Source organism: Rhinatrema bivittatum, chromosome 2 (assembly GCF_901001135.1).
Source record: "Rhinatrema bivittatum chromosome 2, aRhiBiv1.1, whole genome shotgun sequence".
Classification (NCBI taxonomy): Eukaryota; Metazoa; Chordata; class Amphibia; order Gymnophiona; family Rhinatrematidae; genus Rhinatrema; species Rhinatrema bivittatum.
The window spans coordinates 778,356,941-778,381,455 of NC_042616.1; the positions used below are offsets into that span (position 1 = coordinate 778,356,941).

Genomic DNA, 24,515 nt, shown 5'->3' on the forward strand with positions numbered 1-24,515 from the left:
AGGTGCATTCTTTTCCTCCCCTGACCTTTCCTTTTACCCATAGTAATGGGAGCAATAGCCAAACAGTATTTTTCAAATGTTAAACGTAAGTTGAATATTGTTCTCTAAAGGTTTAAGCTTAACAGACCCTAATTTTAAAAAGCTAATATTAGATCTTTTCCCAGTGTATCCTTATGATGGCTTCCACTAATTATTATGAGTGGGAAGATGTTTGGAAATAAGGCCAATCTGATTTTTGGCTGCAGCAGATCCTCTCTTCTGAAAATCATATTGCAAACCTGCAGCTATTATAAACTTCAGCTTGGGCTAGTAGTTCTTTGTAAATGGCACTTGTTCTATAACATGGATCAGTAATGTATCCTTCAGATTAGCAGAGCTCCAGTTTTGACTGTTGCACTGCTTTCGACTTGGGCCTGCAAGCAGTTCTCAGTTTACTAGGAATTTACAGTATAATTGTTAGTTTAATATATACATATTTTGTAACTGTTTTGCTGATTGTATGAAAACAAAATATTTTAGCTTTCTTACAGAGATTGTTCTCATTAAAAGAAAAAAAAATAAATCTCCTCTCCCCCCCCAAAATAGAGAAGACCAAAATACAGGAATTTTTTTTGTGAAATTGTCAGTGTGAATTTTACATGTTTTGTGACTAACAGAAGCATTTAATGCAGCTGCCTCTGTTATTTTGTAGTCTAATGTTCTTTCTCTGCTGCTTGAATCTTGGACTTTAAGTATGTGCGATGCTGGAAGAACCAGAAGGAAGTTTCCATGTCGATGAGCAGAGTCCTAAGGAGCATAAGCAAGACGAGCTGGCGTCTGTTGTGGGATTTTGTAAACAAGAAGATAAGTCAAAAACTGTTTCCGGGAGAGTCTTTTTGTGTTAATTTTAATTTATTTATGCCTACAGGAGTAACGAAAACTGAGAGAAAAGTGAAATTGGAAGAGAAAAGCTCATCGTCATTTGGTATGAATAGCAAGCACTATTTGAACCTCCTCCGTCTGTTCTAATGTTAAAATGTTCCCTATTAATCAGCACAAAAAGAGTATGCCCCTTTAGAAATGGAATACTCGAGCCTAGCTAATTTTGAAGTTAAGTTTGCTTGATTTTCCTCTGAATGTGCATTACTTCAGTGTGCTGGCAAAGATGTTGGGATGGATGAGAATACCACTCTATGCTGTACCTTGCAGACTAGCAAAATTTAGCTTTCTTCAGGTGGGCAAAAAAAACAAATCTAGAGTTGATTTTCCCTTCAAAGAGCCCCAAATTGTTGCTGCTGGGGCTGCCATCAGTTCCCTATTTTTGCAAACTTTTGCCTTGTCAGGGACAAGTTACCCAGTAACTGGGCATGACGTGTTGGATAAAAATCAAGTTCTGGATTTATTTAGACACAGAGTAGTTTTGGTTCAGGTTTTATGCAAATTTCTCATAAGTACTTACTGAATACTGTGAAAAACAGATCCATTTGCAGTAGAATATTGAAGGTGCTTATCGCTCTTTTGTGTTGTATGGATCTACTCATTGCTTGATGCAGTCCTCTTCGGAAAGAATTGTAAATCTTCCAAAATGGGATAAATCCCTAATGCATTACTTTTATTATATATTAAAACAAAATAGACACCTTTAGTGCCATTTAATTGCTGTTCCAACATAATCTTTGATCTGTTTCCAGAAGCTACTCTCTCTGATGATAAGATCGAGGGTTTTAATTATGTGTGTCCTAGAAAAAAGAGAGGATATGACAGACGAACACATACCTCAGAGGCATAACTGATACACAAAGAGGCACGTGATTTTCGGTGTGAAGGAAGATTTAAAACAAAGGATCGCAATATAAAGCTGGCGGAAGGGGTAGACTCAGGAGTAATATAAAGTATTCACAGAAGGGGTTCTGGCCTCAGGTGGAGGAAAAAAAGAGTATTGGAATGTGTGAAGATATTGAACAAGCGAAGATATCCTTAGATGTGGGGAAACAAGGGTAAAGCCCTGCATTTGGACTAGGAAAAGAAAATGGGCACACAAGATGGATCTTGCAATCATAAACATAAAATTTTGATTAAGATTATACAACAGCATTCCTGATGTTTGTTAGAATTTGAGGCAAGAGAACTTCCACTGTGCCTGCCTAGACTTATTAGTTCCCTTAAATTCACATAAGCCCGCACTTAAAGCAAGGCAACAGTGAACATCTTGAAAGGATTAAATTAAGTGTCAAACTCGGTCCACTTGAACATCAAACTTGGGATGCACAAGGCTATTGAGATGCGGTATTTGGGAAGACCAGCTTATGATCACCACTACCCTGAAGACTTTAAAATCAAAGAGCGAAAACAATAGTTATAGAAAATCCTTTCAGAGAGTAGTATGTAGGTGAAGAACATGGTACGAGTGACTCTACTGATATCATTCAGGTGTCATCCTGATTTGAAACCACCTGAATGCTGAACGTGAGTCTCTCAGCCTAAAAGAGCACAGCACATTTTCTGCTTTATCTTCATTTGTTAAACTTAGACATTATTGATAGTGCATGCATAGTGTCAACTTATCACTGCTATCACAAAGCATTGTTTATTTCCATGAGACACCTGGGTCAGCTAAGCTGTGCAGTGCTCTATCATGTACATGGACAGTGACCATTTAGGGCAGTGATGGCTAACCTATGACACGCTTGTCAGAGGTGACACGCCAAGACGTTTTGCTGACACGCGCAGCGTTTTGTGGACTATCGGGAATTTTTATTTTTTTTTATCGGCTGCGCAGAGCCTTTTTTTTTTATCGGCTGCGCCGACCCTTTAAAACTAGTTTTTTATTATCCCCCCAATGCCCCCGGGCGCAGCAACAGGCAGATCGGCAAGGCCAAGAAAAAGATCGCGTTTAAACGCGCTGATGCTCCTCCTCCTTCCTGCCTGTGCGTTGCCGGAGCCGCGTGGGCAGGAAGGAGGGGAAGCATCAGCGCGTGCAGAAGTGGAGTAGCACTTGCGTTTACGGGCCGCCGCGAATCTCAAGTCGCAGTGGCCCGAGAAGAGGAAGAGGCCCGGTAGCAGGGCCACTGCAGAGCCCATCCTGCGGCGACCGGAGAAGAGGAAGCCCAGAGGTGAGAGAGAGGCTGAGGGTCTGTAGAGGGGGGTGTGTGTGTGCATGTATGAGATGAGTTGAGAGATTGTGTGTGAGAGTGAGGACCTGAATGTTTGCAGAGACAGCATGTGAGAGCCTCTGTGTGTGTGTGAGAGAGACAGCATGTGATAGTGAGAGCCTGTGCTTGAGCAAGACAGCATGTGGGAGTGAGAGACTGAGTGTATGAATGATTGTATGAGAGAGAGCATGTGACAGTGAGAGCCTGTGTGTGTGTGAGAGAGAGAGAAATGCATGTGAGAATGAGAGCCTGTGTGTGAGGGAAGAAGATGGAGAGAAAAGAAACAGAAAAAAAGACAATATAAAAGGAATTGGCAAAACAAAATAAGAAAGGGAAGGTGGGAAAAAAAGCCTGTGACCAACCAATTAGAAAACGAAGATCAGACAGCAAAGGTAAAAAACAAAATTAATTACTTTTTAGTGATTGGCACATGTAATCTTTGGGAATGTGCAAGAATAGCACTTTCTCTACGGATCTCACAATGTACGAGATCAGCATGGAGAAAGTGGAAGCCCACGGGGCCTGCACAGAGGAGGCAGCAGAATGGGCTTCAGTGTCAGTAGCAGCAATCGGCGCCTCCCCAATAGCCATGCGGCAGGAGAGGAATGAGAGAGGTTCTGAGGTTGCTGGCAAAAGAGAGGGGGGTCTGCCTTTAGTGTGTGCATGTGAATGAATGGGACTCTGCATGGGGGTGTATGTGTGTGAATGCACGGGTGCCTGCCTGGGGGTGTGTGTGAGAATGAATTGGTGCCTGCCTGGAGGATGGAGCGGGAGTGGTGTGAGAGTGACTGGGAGCCTGCCTGGGGTTCAGAGTGAGTGAGTGAGTGAGTGTGTGTGTGTGTGTGTGTGTGTGTGAGGGAGCCAGTGAGTGTGAGAGCATGAGTGTGTATGAGAAAATCCAGGGGAGTAAGAGTTTGTGGGGGGGGGGGGGGTGGAGGGGGAGAGAGTGTTTTAATTAAAGATTTAGCCAATGAAATTCAGCAACAAAAAAGTCACTAAGCAGGTAAGGTAAAGAAGTATTTGTTTTTGCTTTATTAATAAATACAGAACATATATTAAAATTATAACTTTTTGTTGTTAATATTAGAGCTACAAATATCACAAAATTATGGATTTTTCTAGAAGTCACACACCACCCGAGTTATGCTCGTTTTTTTAATGAATTTTGACACACTGAGCGCAAAAGGTTGGCCATCACTTATTTAGGGATTGCTGCTGTTAGTGATAATTGGTCATGGTAATCAGTTGCTCTCATCAAACCCATTTCCACCAGGAATTACGTTTTAGTTTATAATGTCTGTTTTGACCTGTAATTTTACCATTTGTTTAGATACCATCTCTTACTACTGTGCATGCAAACAGACTTTGTAGTGTTATGCTCTCAGCGTGGGCAGAAACTTGTAATACAGTTTCATGTTGGTTGGATGCCCCCCTTGATGTGTTCAGTATTGCAAATTTTAAATTATATAAAGCATCCCAAAGTAAATGCGTTAGTAAATTATTGATCCTGCATTTTTTTCAGTGTAAAATTTTAAAGGCATTGAAACTCGGGAAACAGTGTTTGCTAAACAAATAAGTGGAACTAAAAGATAAATGAATTGTTTCCATCTGATGTTTGTTACTCAATTTAGTTTACAAAATAGAAACAATTGTTCCATTGTATCACTGGATTGGTTTTATTTTGTAGTAGGTTGAGGCTTCCATTTTTAAATGATGGCAGTCTTATAATTCTGCTGTTATTCTCTGTTGGTTGTCTGGGGGGGTGTATGTTTTTGTTGTCCTGTTAATGATCTGTCTTAAGTTGTATGGTTCTTTGTGGTTATGTTATATGTTATATTTTGATGTCATTTTTTTATGTGCCAATAGGAAGCAGAGACGATGAGTGGTGTACGTTAGTGGTGATTAACCATAAATAAAAATGGTACTGCGCTGAAGGATCACGGATCCTTGTAGTGAAATTAATCAAAAAATGAAAAATGAAGATTCAAGGCAAACGTTTCCACCTTTTATTCAAGGATACTTAGAGTAAAAGTTCAGTTCCCCGACACGGGCCGTGTTTCGCCGCATGGGGAGGGACAGAGGCCCAGAGGACACAGACAAATTTATGTTCCAAAATATCAGTAAAGAGAATTCCCTGTACGTACCAGGATCAGTCCAGACTCCTGGGTTTTGCCCCCCCTCTAGCAGATGGAGACAGAAGTTTATAAACAAAAACTCCGCCTATAACTAGGCTGGTGCCACCTACAGTCTGGCAGTATTCTTCTGTCTCCTAGCAGGTGGAGAGGGTGCAAAACCTACCGTCTGTTAGGGCCTAGTTTAGGTTGTGTAAAAAAAAAAAAAGAGAGAAGAGAAAATTTTTTGAGTTAGATAAAATAAATATTTTGTCACTGACAGGTAGGTCAGGAGGGGAGGACCGCAGAGGCTTGCCTGCTGGTCCCAGTCCCCGCCTCCCAGAGGACGGTAGGGTCCTGAGGGGATCTTCCCTCTGGTTGAGGCAGCCCAGGAGTGGGGGAGCCCCATGTACCGGCAACTACAGGGCTGGGGGTGATACCGGGGGTCCCGGCTCACTCCCCCCAGCCGGCTCCGGATCCGAGGTAAAGTTTAAAAAAAAAAAAAAAGTTAGTCTGTGTGTTTGGTTGTTTTCCTGTCGGTGTGTGAGTGTTGGCTGTTTGTTTCCTTCCTCGGGGCTGGGGCTCAGCGATCCGGGGAAACTTACTTTTGTTTCTTCTCTGTTTTCTTCGGGCTCTCTTCCGTCTCCGCGGCGTTCCTGATGCCCAGGCAGGCAGCATGCAGGGCCTGCGGGCCCGCGGCGGCACGGCTGTCACAAGACAGCCTGTGCTCTGGGTGCGTGGGCGGCGGAGAGGGGGGGTTGTCAGTAGCTCCGGGGGCCCGGAGGGGCAGGCAGTCGCGCGTTGAGCCCTGCTCCGCGGTCTCTTCATTTTCGGAGCGGTCGTCCTCGGGGCAGCCGGGGACGGCCGCCATTTTGACAGCTTTTTCGGCGGGAACAGCGGCCATTTTCTCAGCGCGGGCCGGCGCGACACAGCGGGGTTGATTGATCCTCCGCGTTTGTCCCCCCAGCGGGGTCCTGCGGGGGGGACAGGCCGACAGGGGCTATCATTTTGGATGCGGATTCCCCTGGGGAAGGGAGCGAGGAGGAAGAGTCTTCGGACTCTTCCTTTAATTCACAGTTTGTTTTACTAATGCACAAGGCCTTTAAGGCCAGACGGTTGGCTAGGAAAAGGTCACAGGGGACCCCTGCCGCGGAGTCTGGGGCTCCGGTGGAGAAGGTGCGAAAATCCAGCCCGGGGGAGGGGGGGCTGGCTCGGGTCCGACCCCTTCGCCCCCGGGAGACCGGGGTTCCCCAGGACTCCTCGTCGGATTCGGAGGAGCTCGGGGAGCCGGAGGAGGATCCGGAGTTCCCATCCCAGCCCCCGAGGGGGGTTGATGGGGACGGGGAGACGGACACTAAAAGTTCTGGCCCTCATGGAACGGAGGGGGATGACCCTAAGGTTGTCCGGCTTTTCCATAAAGAGGAATTAGGACCCCTCATTCCGGAAATATTGGGGGAGCTGGGGATCCCGCTTCCTCAGGTTGAATCTCATCTTGGCCAGACGGATCCAGTTGTCCTGGGGCTCCGGGGCCCGTCTTCGGCATTCCCGCTCCATTTTTCAGCATCGGATCTGCTTTATAAGGAGTGGGATACTCCGGATTTGGGTCTCAAGGTGGCAAAGGCCATGGATAAACTGTATCCTCTGCCCGAGGACGTACTGGAGCTATTGCGACTGCCACGGATTGATTCCGCGGTCGCAGCGGTAACCAAAATGACCACCATCCCGGTTACGGGAGGTACTGTGCTTAAGGATGTTCAGGACAGGAAGTTGGAAGTCCAGTTGAAGCGCATTTTTGAGGTGTCGGCGTTGGGTATCCGTGCAGCGGTTTGTAGTAATTTTTCGTTGAGAGCAGGTCTTCGCTGGGCTCAGCAACTCCTGGCAAATGAGTCTCTGTCACCGGAGGAAGCAAGACAGGCCAGTCGGTTAGAGGCAGTTATAGCCTACAGTGCCGACGCTTTTCATGATCTTCTGCGCACTTCGGCGCGGACTATGGTTTCCGCGGTGGCGGCGAGGCGACTTCTTTGGCTCCGCCATTGGGCGGCGAATGGCACCTCTAAGGCTAGATTGGGCTCCCTTCCTTTCAAGGGGAAGCTGCTGTTTGGCAAGGAATTGGAAGATTTAATTGAGTCTTTGGGGGAGAATAAGGTCCACCGTCTCCCGGAGGACAGACAGCGGTACCGGGGGGCACCGGCCTCTCATCCCCGTTTTCACGGTGGTCGTAGGCCTCGGGCGACTCGAGGGTCGAACTCGTCGTTCCATCACGGGGCTTCCCGGCAGCAGTCGTATTCTCAGTCCTTTCGTGGCCGCCGTTTCCGCCGTCCGGGTGCCAGTCAGTCGGCACAGGGCGGTAAGCCACCGCAATGATGTGAGGCCGGTCCATTCCCCTGTTCCCAAAATTGGCGGCCGATTAAGCCAATTTTACGCGGAATGGACCAAGATCACGTCGGATCGGTGGGTGCTCGAAGTGATAAAACACGGCTACGCGTTAGATTTTTCTTGCCGCCCACCTCAGTGCTTCCTGGTGTCCCCTTGCGGTTTTTCGGAAAAGCGTCAGGCGGTCAGAGTCACCTTGGCTCGGTTACGCGAGCTCGGGACCGTGGTGCCGGTCCCTCCCGACGAGCTTCAACAGGGCCGGTATTCCATTTACTTTGTGGTACCCAAGGAGGAGGGAACGTTTCGTCCCATTCTCGATCTGGAGTGTCAACAAGTGTCTACGGGTACCGCGTTTTCGGATGGAAACCTTACGGTCCGTCATCGCGTCCGTAAGAAAGGGGGAGTTTTTGGCCTCTCTGGATCTTACGGAGGCGTATCTCCACATTGGTATTCGTCAAGAGCACCAGCGGTTTCGCCGGTTTGCGGTGCTGGGGCAGCATTATCAGTTTCAAGCGTTGCCGTTTGGATTGGCGACGGCTCCGCGCACGTTCACCAAAATTATGGTGGTGGTGGCGGCGAGACTTCGCGAAGAGGGGCTGTTGGTGCATCCATACCTGGACGATTGGCTGATTCGGGCCAAGTCGAGGGAGCTTTGTCATCTGGCGGTCCAGCGAGTTCTACAACGGTTACGCTCGCTGGGTTGGGTGGTCAATGCAGCCAAGAGCCATCTGGTGCCGTCTCAATCCCTGGAATATTTGGGAGCGTTGTTCGAACGTGTCAAGGCAGGTGGCTCTCACACAGGAGCGGATAACAAAGTTGCAAGCTCAGGTTGTCCGGTTGTTACGCAAACCAGTACCGGTGGTATGGGACTATTTACAGGTCTTGGGCTCTATGAACTCCACGCTGGAGTTAGTACCATGGGCGTTTGCTCATATGCAGCCATTGCAGTCAGCGCTACTCTCCCGCTGGAGCCCCGTCTCGGAGGAATTTTTCCTCAGCTTGCCATTGACTCAAGACGCCAGAGACAGCTTGCCGTGGTGGCTTTGCCGGGACAACTTGGTGCGTGGGGTTTCGTTGGAGACTCCATCGTGGACGGTGGTTACCACGGACGCCAGTTTGCTCGGTTGGGGAGCGGTCTGTCTCGGGCAGGCGGTTCAGGGAACATGGTCGGCTCGGGAGGCGTCGTGGTCCATCAATCGGTTGGAGACTCGAGCGGTACGGCTGGCTCTCCTGAGGTTCCTTCCCCTTCTTCGCGGTCGGGCGGTCAGGATTCTGTCGGACAATGCGACCACGGTAGCATACATCAATCGACAGGGGGGAACCAAGAGTCAGCCGGTGGTGGCCGAGGCTCGGTCGTTGATGCAATGGGCAGAGGCCCACCTGTCCAGTATTGCGGCTTCCCACATAGCCGGGGTGGAGAACGTCCAGGCGGATTTTCTCAGTCGCCATTGGTTGGATCCCGGAGAGTGGGAGCTCGCGGACGGAGCGTTCCAGCTCATCTGCGATCGGTGGGGCACGCCAGCGGTAGACCTGATGGCTACCTTCCGGAATGCGAAAGCTCCCAGGTTCTTTGCTCGCCGAAGGGAGACGTCCGCAGAAGGCGTGGACGCGCTGGTGGTGCCGTGGCCGCTGAATGTGTTGCTCTACGTGTTTCCTCCGTGGCCCCTCATAGGAAGAGTGCTGCGTCGGATAGAGAAGCACCCGGGGTACGTGGTCTTGGTAGCCCCGGAGTGGCCAAGGAGACCATGGTTTGCGGATCTGTTGAATCTAGCGGTCGGAGGCCCGATTCGGTTTCCGTTTATGCCAGACCTGTTGCACCAGGGGCCCGTCTGTTTCGACCTGGTTCATCGCTTTTGTCTAGCGGCATGGCTTTTGAGAGGCAGCGGTTGAGATCCAAGGGGTACGCTGAGTCGGTGGTTTCTACTCTTTTGCGTTCCCGGAAGAAGTCTACATCCATGTTTTATGTGCGTGTGTGGAGACTTTTTGAGTCTTGGTGTTTGGAGCGCAGTGTGTAGTGCCTACCCGAGCGGCTATCCCGGATATACTGCTGTTTCTTCAGGAGGGGCTCGCCAAGGGGCTTTCCTGTAGTTCTTTGAGGGTACAGGTAGTGGCGTTAGGTGCTTTCCGCGGTAGGGTGCATGGCGTTACAGTGGGGGCACATCCGGATGTAGTGCGTTTTCTTCGGGGGGCGAAGCATCTGCGTCCTCCGTTTCGGCAGCCGTGCCCCTCGTGGAATTTGAATGTGGTCCTTAAGGCGTTGTATACGGCACCCTTTGAGCCTCTTCGCAGAGTCACGCTTAAGGATTTAACTCTAAAGGTGGTATTCTTGGTGGCCATTGTCTCGGCGCGACGGATTTCTGACCTTCAGGCTCTGTCGTGTCGGGAGCCTTTTTTGAGGATTTCGGATTCGGGAGTTTCGTTGCGAACGGTACCATCGTTTTTACCTAAGGTGGTATCCTCGTTTCATGTGAATCAGACGGTAGAGTTGCCGTCTTTTGGGCAGGTGCTGTCTTCGGATCCTATGGCTAAGGATCTTCGTAAGTTGGATGTGAGGTGCGTACTGTTGCATTATTTGGAAGTCACCAATGGTTTCCGGGAGTCCGACCACCTGTTCGTGCTCTATGGTGGTTCTCGACGAGGAAAGGCGGCCTCCAAGACTACGATTGCTCGATGGTTGAAGGAAACCATTCGTTCGGCATACCTGCTACAGGGGAGGTCGTTGCCCGTGGGGCTTAAGGCTCATTCTACTTGGGCTCAGTCGGCTTCCTGGGCGGAATGTCACCATATTTCTACAGAGGAGATCTGTAGGGCGGCCACCTGGAAGTCGGTCCACACTTTTGCCCGGCACTATCGTTTGGATGTGAAAGCTCCAGGGTCGTCGGGGTTCGGAGAAGGGGTGCTTAGAGCAGGTCTCTCCGGCTCCCACCCTAAGTAAGGTAAGCTCTGGTACATCCCAGGAGTCTGGACTAAACCTGGTACGTACAGGGAAAAGAAAATTAGGGTCTTACCTTCTGCTAATTTTTGTTCCTGTAGTACCGAGGATCAGTCCAGAGTCCCACCCATTGTTGGGAATTTTTCTGCCGGGAGAGAATGTGTGGTCTGTCTCTGTGTTTTCGAAATCCAGAATTGTTTTTTGTTCGTTACCTCAAGTTCGGTACCCGGTTGGGTGGACTGTGTTTCTTGTTGGAGTTACGAAATTTTCAGTATTATCAGGATTCTGTGTTGAGTTTGGTCCTGCTACTTTGACATTTAGTAATACTGCCAGACTGTAGGTGGCACCAGCCTAGTTATAGGCGGAGTTTTTGTTTATAAACTTCTGTCTCCATCTGCTAGAGGGGGGGCAAAACCCAGGAGTCTGGACTGATCCTCGGTACTACAGGAACGAAAATTAGCAGAAGGTAAGACCCTAATTTTCTTTTGCCAAAGGTGAGAAACGGGCACCTTGTGGAGACGCCATCACTACTCAGCTGCAGGTTAGTAAACTGTGCTCTTATAAAGGCTGAAATCTCTTTCGGATCGATACTGTAAAACCGCGGGAGAGTGGACGAACGCCCGCTCTCCCAGCGCACGCACCGGCCCTTCGCCGGTGCGAGCGATCCAGTATGCAAATGAGGTGACGCGGTGCAAACGAGGAAAAGGAGGCGCTAGGGACACTAGCGCGTCCCTAGCGCCTCCTTTTGGCCTGGAGCGGCGGCTGTCAGTGGGTTTGACAGCCAACGCTCAATTTTGCTGGCATCGGTTCTCGAGCCCGCTGACAGCCACGGGCTCGGAAACCGGACGCCGGCAAAATTGAGCGTCCGGTTTTTGGCCCGACAGCCGCGGGCCGAATTCAAATTTTTTTTTTTACTTTTTTTTACTTTTGGGGACCTCCGACTTAATATCGCTATGATATTAAGTCGGAGGATGCACAGAAAAGCAGTTTTTACTGCTTTTCTGTGCACTTTCCTGGCGCCGGAAGAAATTAGCGCCGACCTTTGGGTCGGCGCTAATTTCTTAGAGTAAAATGTTCGGCTTGGCTGCACATTTTACTTACTGGATCCCGCGCGCATACCTAATAGGGCCATCAACATGCATTTGCATGTTGAGGGCGCTATTAGGTGCCGCGGGTGGGCCGCGTGTTTTCCTCCCCTTACTGAATAAGGGGTAAGGGAAAACACGCGTCCAGAGCAGGCTGACAGTGCGCTCCGACGGAGCACACTTTACTGTATCGACCTGTTTGTAAGCCATTGGTCGTGGCTACTTGGCAGCAGCTCCTTTGAATATCCCTCCGCAAAATGCCCGTTTCTCACCTTTGGTACCTTCTCCATCGCAACTATATCTTTTTTGAGATGTGGCGACCAGAATTGTACACAGTATTCAAGGTGCGGTCTCACCATGGAGCGATACAGAGGCATTATGACATTTTCCGTTTTATTAACCATTCCCTTCCTAATAATTCCCAACATTCTGTTTGCTTTTTTGACTGCCGCAGCACACTGAACCGACGACTTTCAAGTATTATCCACTATGACGCCTAGATCTTTTTCCTGGGTGGCTCCTAATATGGAACCTAACATTGTGTAACTGCAGCAAGGGTTATTTTTCCCTATGTGCAACACCTTGCACTTGTCCACATTAAATTTGAATCTTCATTTTTCATTTTTTGATTAATTCACTACAAGGATCTGTGATCCTTCAGTGCTGTACCATTTTTTTTATGTGCAACATGTTGGTGTCTTTATTTTTGGATTATTGATTTCCTGTTTTTACATTTTTTTATTCTATTGTAACTTACTCTGGGCATGTTAATGTTGAGCGAGAAACAAATATTACCAAATCTGTGAAGGCTGAGGAAAAAAGTCTTAAGTGTAGAGGCTGCTCTCACGGACCTTAGAAGAGAAGAAGCCCCCATGTTTTAATTGCAGCACCGGGTTCTAAAAGCAGCTAAACCTCCGTTCCATCAGCTGTCTTCAACATATTTAAATGCCGGTATAGAAAAACTCTAAATAAATAAATATTTAGGCTGTAGAGTGGAATACAATGAAGATTAATGAAGAAGTACTCAGATAGTCATGTATGAAAGTCCATGAGAGCCCCCTCCCCTCCCCCATCTATCCTAAACCATCAGCTAAAGGAAGCCCAATAGCCAATCACAATAGCCAGCCAAAAGAGGTTCTCTCAGTAATGATCATGCATAGTGTTGCAAATTGAGATGCTTTTAACTGTGTACCTGCAGATCTGCTGTGTCAGTATGAGTTGGATTTAGCCCATGGTCTCGGAATGCCAAAGAGGGTGGAATCCTTCTCTTGCAAATAAACAGTTTGCAAGCATTCAAATGCTTCTTACAACAGAAATTACAACTTAGATTGTAAGCCCTCTGGGGATAGGGACCCACCTACCTGCAGTACCTGAATGTAATCTGCTTTGAGAGTTCCTGAAAAGCAGAATATAAATCAAATAAAAATAAAATAAAATCCCAGAAAATAATTGAAATGTTTTTGTTTTGGGTTTTTTTTAAGGGAACTGACAATGTTTTTTTAATGTATAAATGTTAGGTAAAAGAAAGAAAAGGAAAAAGAACGGAAGGAGAAAAAGGAGAAAGATCACTTTAAGTCCAAGCAGAAAAAAAAGAAGAAGAAGAAGAAGAAATCCAAGCAGCCTGGTATGTATGGGGCTGCAGCTGGTGCACCAATAATCAGCATCAGGTCTCCCCTTGCTGCTTAAACTGATGCACAGGAAGGAGGAGGTTCGTTTTGGTGGAAGCGGTAGTATAGAAGGATCATTTATTTATATATTTTCTGTTGTCACAATGGGAGCATCGCATAACATTTTTTTTTTCTTTTTTTTAATATTGGCTGGCACAACAGTGGATCAGCAAAACTGCTCACTGTTTTGCATAAGACCAGATTTCGGCTTACTGGACTAGACATGGCCTGAAATGCCATGGCTAATGAGACACCTATTGGCTGGCCAATGGGCATGCTTGTCCCAGTTTGAAGGGAAGCTATGGTCGGTGTTGATTGGCTAGAGTAGGGGTGGACACCTTCAGGCCAGGTTTGCAGGATATCCACAATGAATATGCATGAGATGGATTTGTATACAATGGAGGCAGTTCATGCAAATTTATCTCGTGCAATATGCATTGTGGATATCCTGAGAACCTGGCCTGTTTGTGGCTTTCGAGGACCAGAGTTGGCCACCCCTGGGCTAGAGGATTGTTGCGACAGTGCCCGAAGCATAGAAGTAGGTGGTAGATGAAGGTGCATGGTACCTTATCTTTGATGCATTCTCTCCTGCTCAGGCCCTCGCTTTCCGATGTGGAAGGGGAGCTTATTGCATGTGGAGAAGCCGGGGAAGTCTGCACAGGGACCAGTCTGCTCTGTGCTGTTACTGTTCTTGCTGCTGCTGCTAAGCCTGGCTCAGGGCAAATAGGGAGGATGATGAAGAGCTGTGAGAAGAGAAGGATTTGAGAATGGGCAGTGTGAGATGGGGCTAAAGGAAAGGTGATACTGAGGGCAGTGGGGAGAAATGGAGGGAGAGATGTGACATCATTAGAATTATAGGGGGAGGGTACAGATACGGAAGGTGGGGAAGAAATAGAGGTGTTGCTAGCAGGAAAGATGTAGAGAAGTGAGATAAAATAATTAGGGGATGGGGTGTAAGGAATATTTTATTTGGGATGATGTTTGTCTATTGTAAGCTTTTTTTTTTCTGTGTAGGCAGATTTAGTGCTATGTAATTCACACTGGGCTGAAAGGGAAGGCGAGAAATCAAGTTTAAATATCTAAAGATATCAGTCAGATGAATGAGAAGAACTAGTGAAAGGAATCACACACAGAATAGAAGACAAAACGGGAGTCAGAAGTTAGAAAATATGCAAGCACTTGAGACTGTGAATAGTATAGGGAGGAAAAAACGTACTTTTGACTGCACAGTTTACTGGGTTTCAGGAGTACAGTGTCAGCTAGCCATTAGGTGGGGGGATTGACAGTGGACTAACACAGCAACCAGCAGAAACTTTGTTGTAAAATACTGCAGAATTGAAAAAGGAATTTTTATGTACTAGCATGTGTTTTTTGAACTAAAATTCTTTTGATTGAAAGTAAGTGTTTATATTGAAAAGCCCTTTCTTGAACTTTATATTAGCATACCTTGGTTCAAGAATTGATTTCATTTTATTTTTTTCATTCAGACATTTTATTTGCTTTTTATAAACTATTATTTTGCTATAAGTGAGAAATGATGTGAAGAAAACCATTTTGGAATTTTTTGAGACCAAGGTATCTGGAGACATCATCTAAGACCAACAGTTAAATGTTTTTCTACCAGAAATCCACATTTTTATTTTCCTGTCTTTTAATAACTGTATAGTTTGTGGTTGTTTTTTTTTTATTCTAGAGTATTCAGATTTCGAGGAAAGTTCACTGGAATACTTGGAGAGGTGCACTTCTCCTGTGACACGGTCCTCCAGCAGCTCTTTGATGCTACGAAACATGTTTACAATGAAAAACACCTCGTACCAGTTTCCAAGAGCAATTCTCTCTATTGACCTCAGTGGAGAAAGTAGGTGGCTCTCAAAATGGAATACTAATTTTCTTTATAATCTCAAAGCATCAAATACGTAAACTAGAAAATTTTTTTTAAAAAGGTCTGTCTTGTTTTTGAAGGTAGCCATTAGTGTACAGACATGAAGAGATGTTAAGTCTGGTTCTTTAGTGATTGGCTAGCAAAGTAAAATGATGATTATAAAGTTATAAGTGATATCATGTATTAAGACTTAAGATTTTTTTTGTTTAAGACCATCAAAGCATATTGTGTTTGCAGCAAAAAGGTCATTCCCTGTATGTACCAGGATCAGTCCAGACTGCTGGGTTATGCCTCCCTTCCAGCAGATGGAGTCAGAGAAAAGCTGAAAAGCACCCCTAGATATACCAGTGTGCCACCTGCGATCCCTCAGTATTTCTCTGATCCTTTTCAGATTAATCATTGATTGCACAGGTTTGACTGTACCAGCACCTTTGACTAGACCAATTTCTATTCTTTAAAAAAAAAAAAACCTACAAGCAGAATTTTCTAATTAAAATTAATTTAGTAATATTAGTAATATTTAAGGTTTCTTTTCTGGTGCAGGCTGAGCGGAGGCATACTTCATGGCAAGCTAGGCAGGGCAGTGCCCTAACGTCAGGTTCCCGGAGCTTTTCTTTTCCTGGGTGGCCAGAGGGAGTATTCACCGGTGGGCTGGTCACTCTCCCCCCTTCCTACATTCCAGAAGTGTGCATTCCTCTGAAGGGGGCTCGCAGTTTACCATAGCAAGGAGACTGCCGGTATATTTGAAAGGACTTGGTTACTTTTCTTGTTTAAAAAAAAAAAAAAGAGACTCACAGACCTGTTAGTAATGGGCCAGTGGTGCAGTCTTTTTCCAGCCCCGGCCTGCCACGAAATGGCCCCTGGGGCTCCGGAGGGGGTGGACCCTTCACCCAGTGCGATAGCTTTCTTCTTCATAACTTTTCGTGCGCTTTTGCTGACAGCCCCGCGATCGCCATGCTGCGCGCTTCCGGCTGCACGGCCTGCGGGGAGTCGGGGACACGGCTCTCCCGGGAGGGTCTCTGCTCTCGGTGTATCCCCGCGGGCTAGGGACCCTCTCGGCGGCTGGGTGCAGCCCGCGGCTCTCCCTTATCACGGCCGAGCGAACCGCGATGAATCCCAGCGGCTCGGGGGCAGAGGCCTGACCCGCCCCCACTCGGCGAGGGAGCGCGGCCATTTTGCCCGCTCCAAGCGCAGATGCTGATGCAGTGTCAGAAGGAGAGGATTTCCCTCCTTCCTCTCTGCCTGCCTTAAGTCCCCAGCGCACTCGCAATTTCGCAGCGAATTTAGACCCCCCCTTCTCTCTGCCTGTGGGGGGGGGCCTTAGAGACCACCTCCATTTTCATTGCTATTTGTCCTATTAATGCATAAAGCCTACTTAGAGGCTGAGGCAGATTGGGGGACTCGCCTCCCCCCCCCCCCCCCCCCCCACCTAAGCTTTTCAAGCCTGCGCCGGACCAGGGAAAGGCGGGGACTCGTCTTCCCCATCCAGCTGCGGAACCTGATATTCCCGAGGCTGCGGATCCCTCCCAGGACCCCTTCGCCCTGGATATGGGTGGAGATGTGGAAACGCATGTACCGGTGGAGGGGGATGATCCTCAGATCCTTTGCTTATTCAGCAAGGGCAAGCTGGATCCTTTAATTCCATATGTGTTGCAGGAGTTGGAGATTCCGGCACCTCAACCTGAGGTGGATTCTTCTCCGGGGGATTCTGTTTTAGCGGGACTTAGAGGTCCTCCGCAACCTTTCCCATTCCACCCTAAGTTGTTTCAAATTGTATCCAGGGAATGGGATTTCCCCAAGGCCTCATTAAGGGTCAGCAGGGCTATGGAGAAACTGTATCCCCTGCCGAACGAATCCTTAATTCTTCTCAAGCTTCCCAAGGTAGACTCTGCGGTCACGGCTGTAATTAAGCATACCACCATTCCAGTGACTGGCAGAACGGCGCTGAAAGATCTTCAGGATCGGAAGCTGGAGATCTTACTGAAGCGCATTTTTTAGGTCTCTGCGCTCGACGTCAGGGCCACGGTCTGTAGCAGTCTCATGCAGAGGGCCACTCTCCACTGGGTTCAACAACTGCTTACGGCCCAGGAGCTCCCCCCGGAGGAGGCAGAGCAGGCTAACAGCATGGAGTCTGCAGTCGCCTACACAGTGGACGCCTTATATGATCTTCTACGGACTTCTGCACGCACTATGTCATCGGCAGTTTCCGCAAGGCGACTCTTATGGCTCCAAAACTGGTCGGCAGATGCCTCCACCAAATCCCAGTTGGGTTCCTTTCCCTTTAAGGGAAAATTGCTTTTTGGGGATGAGCTGGAACAGCTTATTAAGGACTTGGGGGACAACAAAGTTTATAAGCTTCCTGAGGACAAGCCCAGACAGTTTCGCCCTTCAGGCGCGTTCTGGGGCCATTTTCGTGGTCAGCGCCGTTTTCATGCGGGGAGGGATTCATCCTTCACACAGAGGTAATCGGCATCCCGGTCGCAGGCGTGGGCGCATTCCTTTTGAGGCAGGAGGCCTCAGCATTCGGGGGCCCCCCATACATTTACCCCCAACAAGCCTTCACAATGAAGGAACGCCGACCCATTCCTCCGTCCCGCAGATTGGGGGGCGGCTGTCCCAGTTTCAGGAGGAATGAGTCAAGATAACATCGGACCAGTGGTTTCTCGATATTATAAGACGCTTTGGATTTTGCTCGGCTTCTCCGCGATCTATTTCTAGTGTCACCTTGCGGTTCCCCTGCCAAGCAACAGGTGATTGCTCAGACGCAGTCTCGGTTGCAGGCACTGGGGCCGTGGTTCCAGTCCCATCAGCCGAGAGCAGGACTGGTCGTTATTCTATCTACTTCGTGGTTCCAAAGAAGGAAGGCACATTCCGGCCGATTCTGGACCGGAAGCAGGTCAACCGAGCCTTGCGCGTTCCGCGATTTCGAATGGAGACACTGAGGTTGATCATTGCGGCCGTCCACAAGGGCGAGTTTTTGGCTTACCTAACCATTGGAATTCAGGCACGCCATCAGAGGTTTCTCTGGTTCATGATCCTGGGGAAGCATTACCAATTTTGTGCCCTGCCTTTCGGTTTGGCGACGGCTCCCAGAGTATTTACCAAGGTGATGGTGGTAGTTGCAGCTTCCCTCCGGCGCCTATGGAGTTTAGTTCATCCTTATCTGGACGATTGGTTCATCTGAGCGAAGTCGGAAGCACTGTGCAAGATAGCGGTACAGTCGGTATTGGACCTGCTGCAGTCGTTGGGATGGATAGTCAATTTCGCCAAGAGCCAACTGGTCCCGTCTCAGGAGTTGTAATTTCTGGGAGCCTGATTCGACACTTCTGCGGGCAAGGTGTTCCTCCCCCATCAGCGGATGGAAAATTTAATGTCTCAAATTCAGCACCTGTTGTGGCCCTCTCTTTGTCCACGGCATGGGATTGTTTGCAAGTGCTTGGGCATATGGCATCTACTCTGGAGTTGGTTCCATGGGCTTTTGCTCATATGCAACCTTTACAGAGGGCGCTGCTTTCCCACTGGGACCCCAAGTCGGAGAACTATCACCTGTCATTGCCATTAATGGAGCCGGCCAGGGCCAGTCTCAGTTGGTGGTTGGTACTGGGACATCTTCTTCAAGGGGTGGACTTAGAACCTCCACATTGGATCATCGTTACGATGGATGCCAGTCTGATAGGTTGGGGAGCAGTCTGTCAATCCAGGTCAGCACAGGGACGGTGGTCCCCTCGACAGGCCAAATGGTTGATCAATCGGTTGGAAACCAGGGCAGTTCGCTTGGCCCTACGTCAATTTCTCCCCTTGGTCCACCACAGGGCAGTACGGATTCTTTGCGACAATGGTGGCTTACATAAACCGGCAAGGGGGTACAAAAAGTCGCCCGGTGGCATCCGAAGCGGATTTGTTGATGTCCTGGGCGGAACGTCACCTGAGCCATCTCACAGCTTCTCACATCGCAGGCGTGGACAATGTCCAGGCAGATTTTCTTAGCTGACAGCAGCTGGATCCAGGAGAGTGGGAGCTGTCATCCGAGGCGATACGGCTCATAATTCGCCGTTGAGGAACCCCGTGCTTGGATCTGATGGCGACTCGGCTCAACGCCAAAGCGGCTCGCTGCTTCAGTCACAGGAGAGAGCACGGGTCAGAAGGGGTAGATGCTCTGGTGCTTCCGTGGCCTCCAGACATTCTCCTTTATGTGTTCCCTCCTTAGCCACTGGTGGGAAAAGTTCTAAGACGCATAGAATCCCACCGGGGGCTGGTTATTCTAGTGGTTCTGGAGTGGCCGCGAAGACCGTGGTTCGCTGATCTAATCAACCTAGCGGTAGATGGTCCCTTGCGTCTGGACCACATCCCGCATCTTCTGTGACAGGGTCCTGTATTTTTCGATCAAGTGGATCGCTTTTGTCTAGAGGCTTGGCTTATGAACGGAGACAACTGAGAAAGAAAGGTTACCCGGAAGCCGTGATTTCCTCTCTTTTTAGGGCCCTGCAAGACCTCCACTTCCCTTGCCTATGTTAGGGTCTGGAAGGTTTTTGACTCATTTATTTATTTATTTATTTATTTAGAGATTTTTTTATATACCGGGGCACGTTAAAAACATCACCCCGGTTCACATTGTAACATAACATAGCAATAAGCTTTACAATAGATTAATGTCAAGCAAACAGGAAGGTAATCTAAGTCAAACTAAACAAAGGTGACTAAAATATTAACTCTTAAAATGAGAGAAGGAAGTTTTTTAACTATCAACATGATAAAAAGGATATAAGCGGTGAACGCTTGGGAAAGGGAAGTCAGAAGGGATGCAGTGGGAGGAGGTTGAGGGGAGGGTGGGAGGCGGGGGGACAGAGATGAAGGAGGAGGCAAGGAGGAGAGGGGGGGGTCTGAGGTAGTTAAGTTCGATAAAGGTGTGTCAGTCGGGGTATGCTAGTTTGAAGAGCCAGGTTTTAAGATTCTGTTTGAATTTTTTTTTCAAACTCATGGTGCAGTGGGTTGAAAGTTTTTTCATGGTGCAGTGGGTTGAAAGTTTTTTCAGACTCATGGTGCAGTGGGTTGAAAGTGTCCCCACGGTGGTCCTTTATAGTGCATATTCTAGCATTTTTGCAAGATGGCTTGAAAAAGGGCCTGGCCTATAATTCTCTTCGGGTACAGGTAGCGGCCTTGGGCTGTCTGTGTGGTAAGATTGAAGGTTCTTCTATTGCGGGTCATCCAGATGTTCTCGTTTTTTGCGCTGCGTCAAGCATTTACGTCCTCTGGTACGGGTGCTTTGTCCATCCTGGAGCTTGAATTTGGTCCTTCATGGTCTCTGTGCTTCATTGTTTGAGCCTATCAAGCAGGCCACCTTGAAGGATTTAACTCTCAAAACTGTTTTTCTCGTGGCTATTTGTTCGGCGCGTCGTGTGTCTGAAATACAGGCTTTCTCATGTAGGGAACCATTCCTGCGTATAACGGAGTCGGGAGTGTCCCTGCAGACGGTAGACTCCTTTTTGCCGAAGGTGGTCTCGACTTTCCATGTCAACCAGTCGGTGGACTTACCATCTTTTTTGGAGGAGGCTACCCGTTCTTCTCGCAGTTGAGACTTATGGCGATTGGTTGTTCGGATTCTTTTAAGATATTTGGAAGTAACTAATGATTTTCATCGGTCAGATCATCTTTTTGCCTTGTGGAATGGTCCGAAGAAGGGATATAAGGCTTCCAAAACTACCATTGCCCGATGGCAGAAGGATGCTATTGCTTCCACGTACATAGGTCACGGATGTCCTGTCCCTGACTGTCTTAAGGCTCACTCTCTCCACTCTCAGGCGGCATCATGGGTTGAAAGCCAATGTATTTTGCCCCAGGAAATTTGCAGAGCAGCTACTTGAAGTCATTGCTCACGTTTGCTAGACATTATCGGTTGGATGTCCGGGATCGAACTGCAGATTCCTTTGGCAGCAGTGTACTTCGAGCGGGACTCTCTGAGTCCCACCCCATTTAAGGCGGCTCGGGTACATCCCAGCAGTCTGGACTGAGCCTGGTACGTTCAGGGAAAGGAAAATTAGTTTCTTACCTGATAAGTTTTGTTCCTGTAGTAACAAGGATCAGTCCAGACACTCGCCCACGTATGTATATTACAGGAGAGTCCGCTCGTTTGCTTGTCATATTCCTGTTGTCTTCTCTTAGTTGTTTTTTCAGCAAGTTCTTGGTTTAAAAAACAAACAGAAGGAGAACACTGTTTCTGGTATTTTTAGGGTATTCTTACTTGATCTAGTCATTGGTTGTTTAAAAAAAAACAAAAAAAAAAACACAGGATGAGATGTTTCATTCTGCTTTGATATTGATTATACTGAGGGATCGCAGGTGTCACACCGGTATATCTAGGGGGTGCTTTTCTCTGACTCCATTTGCTGGAAGGGAGGCATAACCCAGCAGTCTGGACTGATCCTTGGTACTACAGGAACGAAAATTATCAGGTAAGAAACTAATTTTCCTATTTCTCATCTGGCTTTGTATTTACATCATCAGACATAACATAGTGAATTAATACTCCACCAGCAAGATAGCTGATCTGTGCTCAACCCTCAGAATGCCATTCAAAAGCTTGCTGAATTCAATGAAGCTTTTATAGAGGTGGCAGTGGTTTAAAGGATGACACACACACGGAGGTGGAAGGAAAGGAGACCCAGAGGGGAGGGAATGACAGATGGAAATGGTGAAAAAAGCTGGAGAACAGAGATAGACGAGGACTCTTGGTGGGGGAAGTCGATGGATGGGAAGTGGAGGGAATTGGGTTCAGGTAGAGCAGAGTGGCAGGAGGAGGTCATCCTAGCACCATGTGTGGTCGAATGTGAGGGTTGTGTATGCTACAGCTGCCCGATATTAGAGAGGAGAAGGAACTAAAATGTCTGAACTGCCTGTGGCAAGTGTGGGGGGTCGCAGATTTCTAGAAATTTACTGGTATAAGGAAAGAAGTAAATATAAGGAAGGCAGAGTTTCTAGATCTCTCCTAGGGGTAGGTACCTCTGTAATTAACCCAGATTAAGAACTGTTTTGGATCATGTCCTTGGATAACAGGAGGGGTTTTTGGAAGAGATGCCGAACAGCATGGATTAATTTAAATCCCCAAGAGAAAACCACAGTTTAAACAATTGATTCAAATCAAGTTTCCCCCCTGATACTTCAAAGTTCTGATCACTGAAACATGGGAATTTCCACTAAAAGGCATAGAGAGAGTTTGGAAGAATGGCAAAGTGAATTGTTTAATTTGCTGACTAGTTTAACCACTTAATCCACATTGCTCTTCAGACACATCCACAACTTTATCCACATCATTTTTTTCCTAGTAAGCAGTTTGCATTGTGCTGTTTCATTCTTGTAACTAGGCCCTTCGTCTTTCACTGTTACACTGGATATGTTTTCCTTTTTTTTTTTTTTTTTACCAGGAAAGCATTTCTTTAAAATATTCTCAGTGTCTTGCTCCCAGAAACCATGACACTGTTTTTTCTGCGGCAAAGTGTGGGGAAATGTAGAAAGCTTGTATACGGAATTTCTTCTCCTTTTCTTTCCATCCCAGACTACTCCATTGTTCTTTTTACTCTGCTTCTATCCTTTACTATATTCTCTCTCTGTAGCTACTAACTCCTGGGCTGGCTTAGCCAAACTCCACAACCAGACAAACGCAGGCTTGCAACAAGCCAATCCAGCCTTTGCCTTTGCACATATGAATGTAGTCTGCTGCAAAACAGAAACAAAGCCCAGATTTTTCCAAGAGCAAGAGCTGGTAGTTACTGGACCGTGCTGGACAAATCAGAGCAAGGGTTCCCAAACCTGTCCTGGGGACCGCACAGCCAGTCCTGTTTTCAGGATATTCACTGAGAATATGCATGATATAAATTTGCATATATTGGAGAGCCATATATGCAGATTTACCTCATGCATATTCGGTGTGAATGTCCTGAAAACCCAAATGGTTGTGGGGTCCCCACAGCTCTGCAAAGCCCTTGGACAAGAGCCATTTTCATGAGATGAAAAACTGAAATGAATGCCTATGTTTGAGTTGTAGTTAACTCAATGTGAGTGTGACCACCATTAATTAATGTTTATGAGGTGGTAAGAGTCCTTTGAGCTTGTTTGAGATGAGATTTAATTGTAATTATTTTTCAAATGTAATTTGATTTTCTTTTTGATTAATCAAAAAAATCAAATTTTTTTAAATTAAAAAAAGAAAAAAAAGATTTTTATTGACTCTGGTGTATAACATAGAACTTTTGGAGGGGCAGCCTGGTCCAGTCCCCGGTTTGATTCCCAAGCCAGGTCTTTCACTCCCTGAGTCAGCTGGAGCTACGGATGCCTCGGAAGGTGGTGTTCATAGCCCCCTGGGGGGAGGGAAGTCTGGCCAGATTCAGCACCTATGATTGCAGGGTTGTGGAAGGAGCCCTGGTGTCTGGCCCCTGGCCTCTGGACCATTGCAGCAGTGACCAGACGAGATATGTTGGGAGGGGGATGGAACATAAAAGAAAATCCCTAAGTAGCTGCTAATGAAGGCTCGTGGCACCAGATCCCAAAATTTCAACATCTGAAAAATAATGGCCGCAACTTTATATTGTTTGAGTGCATGATAAATGGGCATGGCAGAAGGGAAAAAAAGTAAATGGTCAGAATAAACCGGGTCACGTAATTTATTGTCAAGAGTGCTAAAACGAAAAAAGATCATACCTAGTTGGCAAGAAGTATATATACCAATCGAAAACCAAATAAAATCTATGTGACTGAATCAAGAATATCTGAAAGAGGGTAATATTAAAGAAAAGAGAGGCAAGGACTTTGTATAAACTGCTTTACAAAACTGCAAAGTATGCAGCAAAGGGTAATCAGACAATATAAGCTTTATGAAAGAAGTATTGCTAAAGAAAGTCAAATAAATCTCAAATGTTTCTTTAATTACATTAATATTGAAAAAAATCTTATTTAGCAAAGAGAATCTATTTTGGAAAATGGCAAACTCCTTTTTAGGCATTCTTTACAGTGAATACTGTAGCAGTGCCTTCCGCACTTGACGATGTGTCAGTTTGTAATTTTCAGTTGCAGATGTGCAGAAACGTACCTGCCCGACTTTCCTGACAATGGAAAGTTACATCTGTGAGTTTAAAAACAGATAGACAAGAAAAGGACAGGCAGCCATAGCCCTGGAGCTTATGAGGTTCTTCGGGTCCCACCAACAGCCAAATAAAAAGTAGAGGTGCTGGTGGTTGAGCAGCGGGACCTGAAAGAAAGAAAAGGTTCTGTGGCCAAGGGTTAGGAGAAGTGGGAAATAAAGAAAGGGCACAAGGAGGGCAAGAAAGAGTCTGTGGAAAGAGGA

The 24,515-nt window shown here is 47.2% G+C and overlaps 1 protein-coding gene across 3 annotated transcripts in view; it reads left to right on the forward strand.

Moving 5' to 3' along the window:
* Positions 1 to 24,515, forward strand: part of PHF20L1 (PHD finger protein 20 like 1) — a 375,592-nt gene that overhangs the window by 286,293 nt on the left and 64,784 nt on the right. For 2 of the 3 annotated variants that reach the window (XM_029592049.1, XM_029592048.1), the window contains exons 14-16: positions 733 to 967; positions 13,152 to 13,256; positions 14,993 to 15,157. In XM_029592049.1, coding sequence (XP_029447909.1) covers positions 733 to 967; positions 13,152 to 13,256; positions 14,993 to 15,157 — 505 coding nt within the window. The remainder of the gene's footprint in view (positions 1 to 732; positions 968 to 13,151; positions 13,257 to 14,992; positions 15,158 to 24,515) is intronic. The other variant, XM_029592050.1, reaches the window with a different exon arrangement.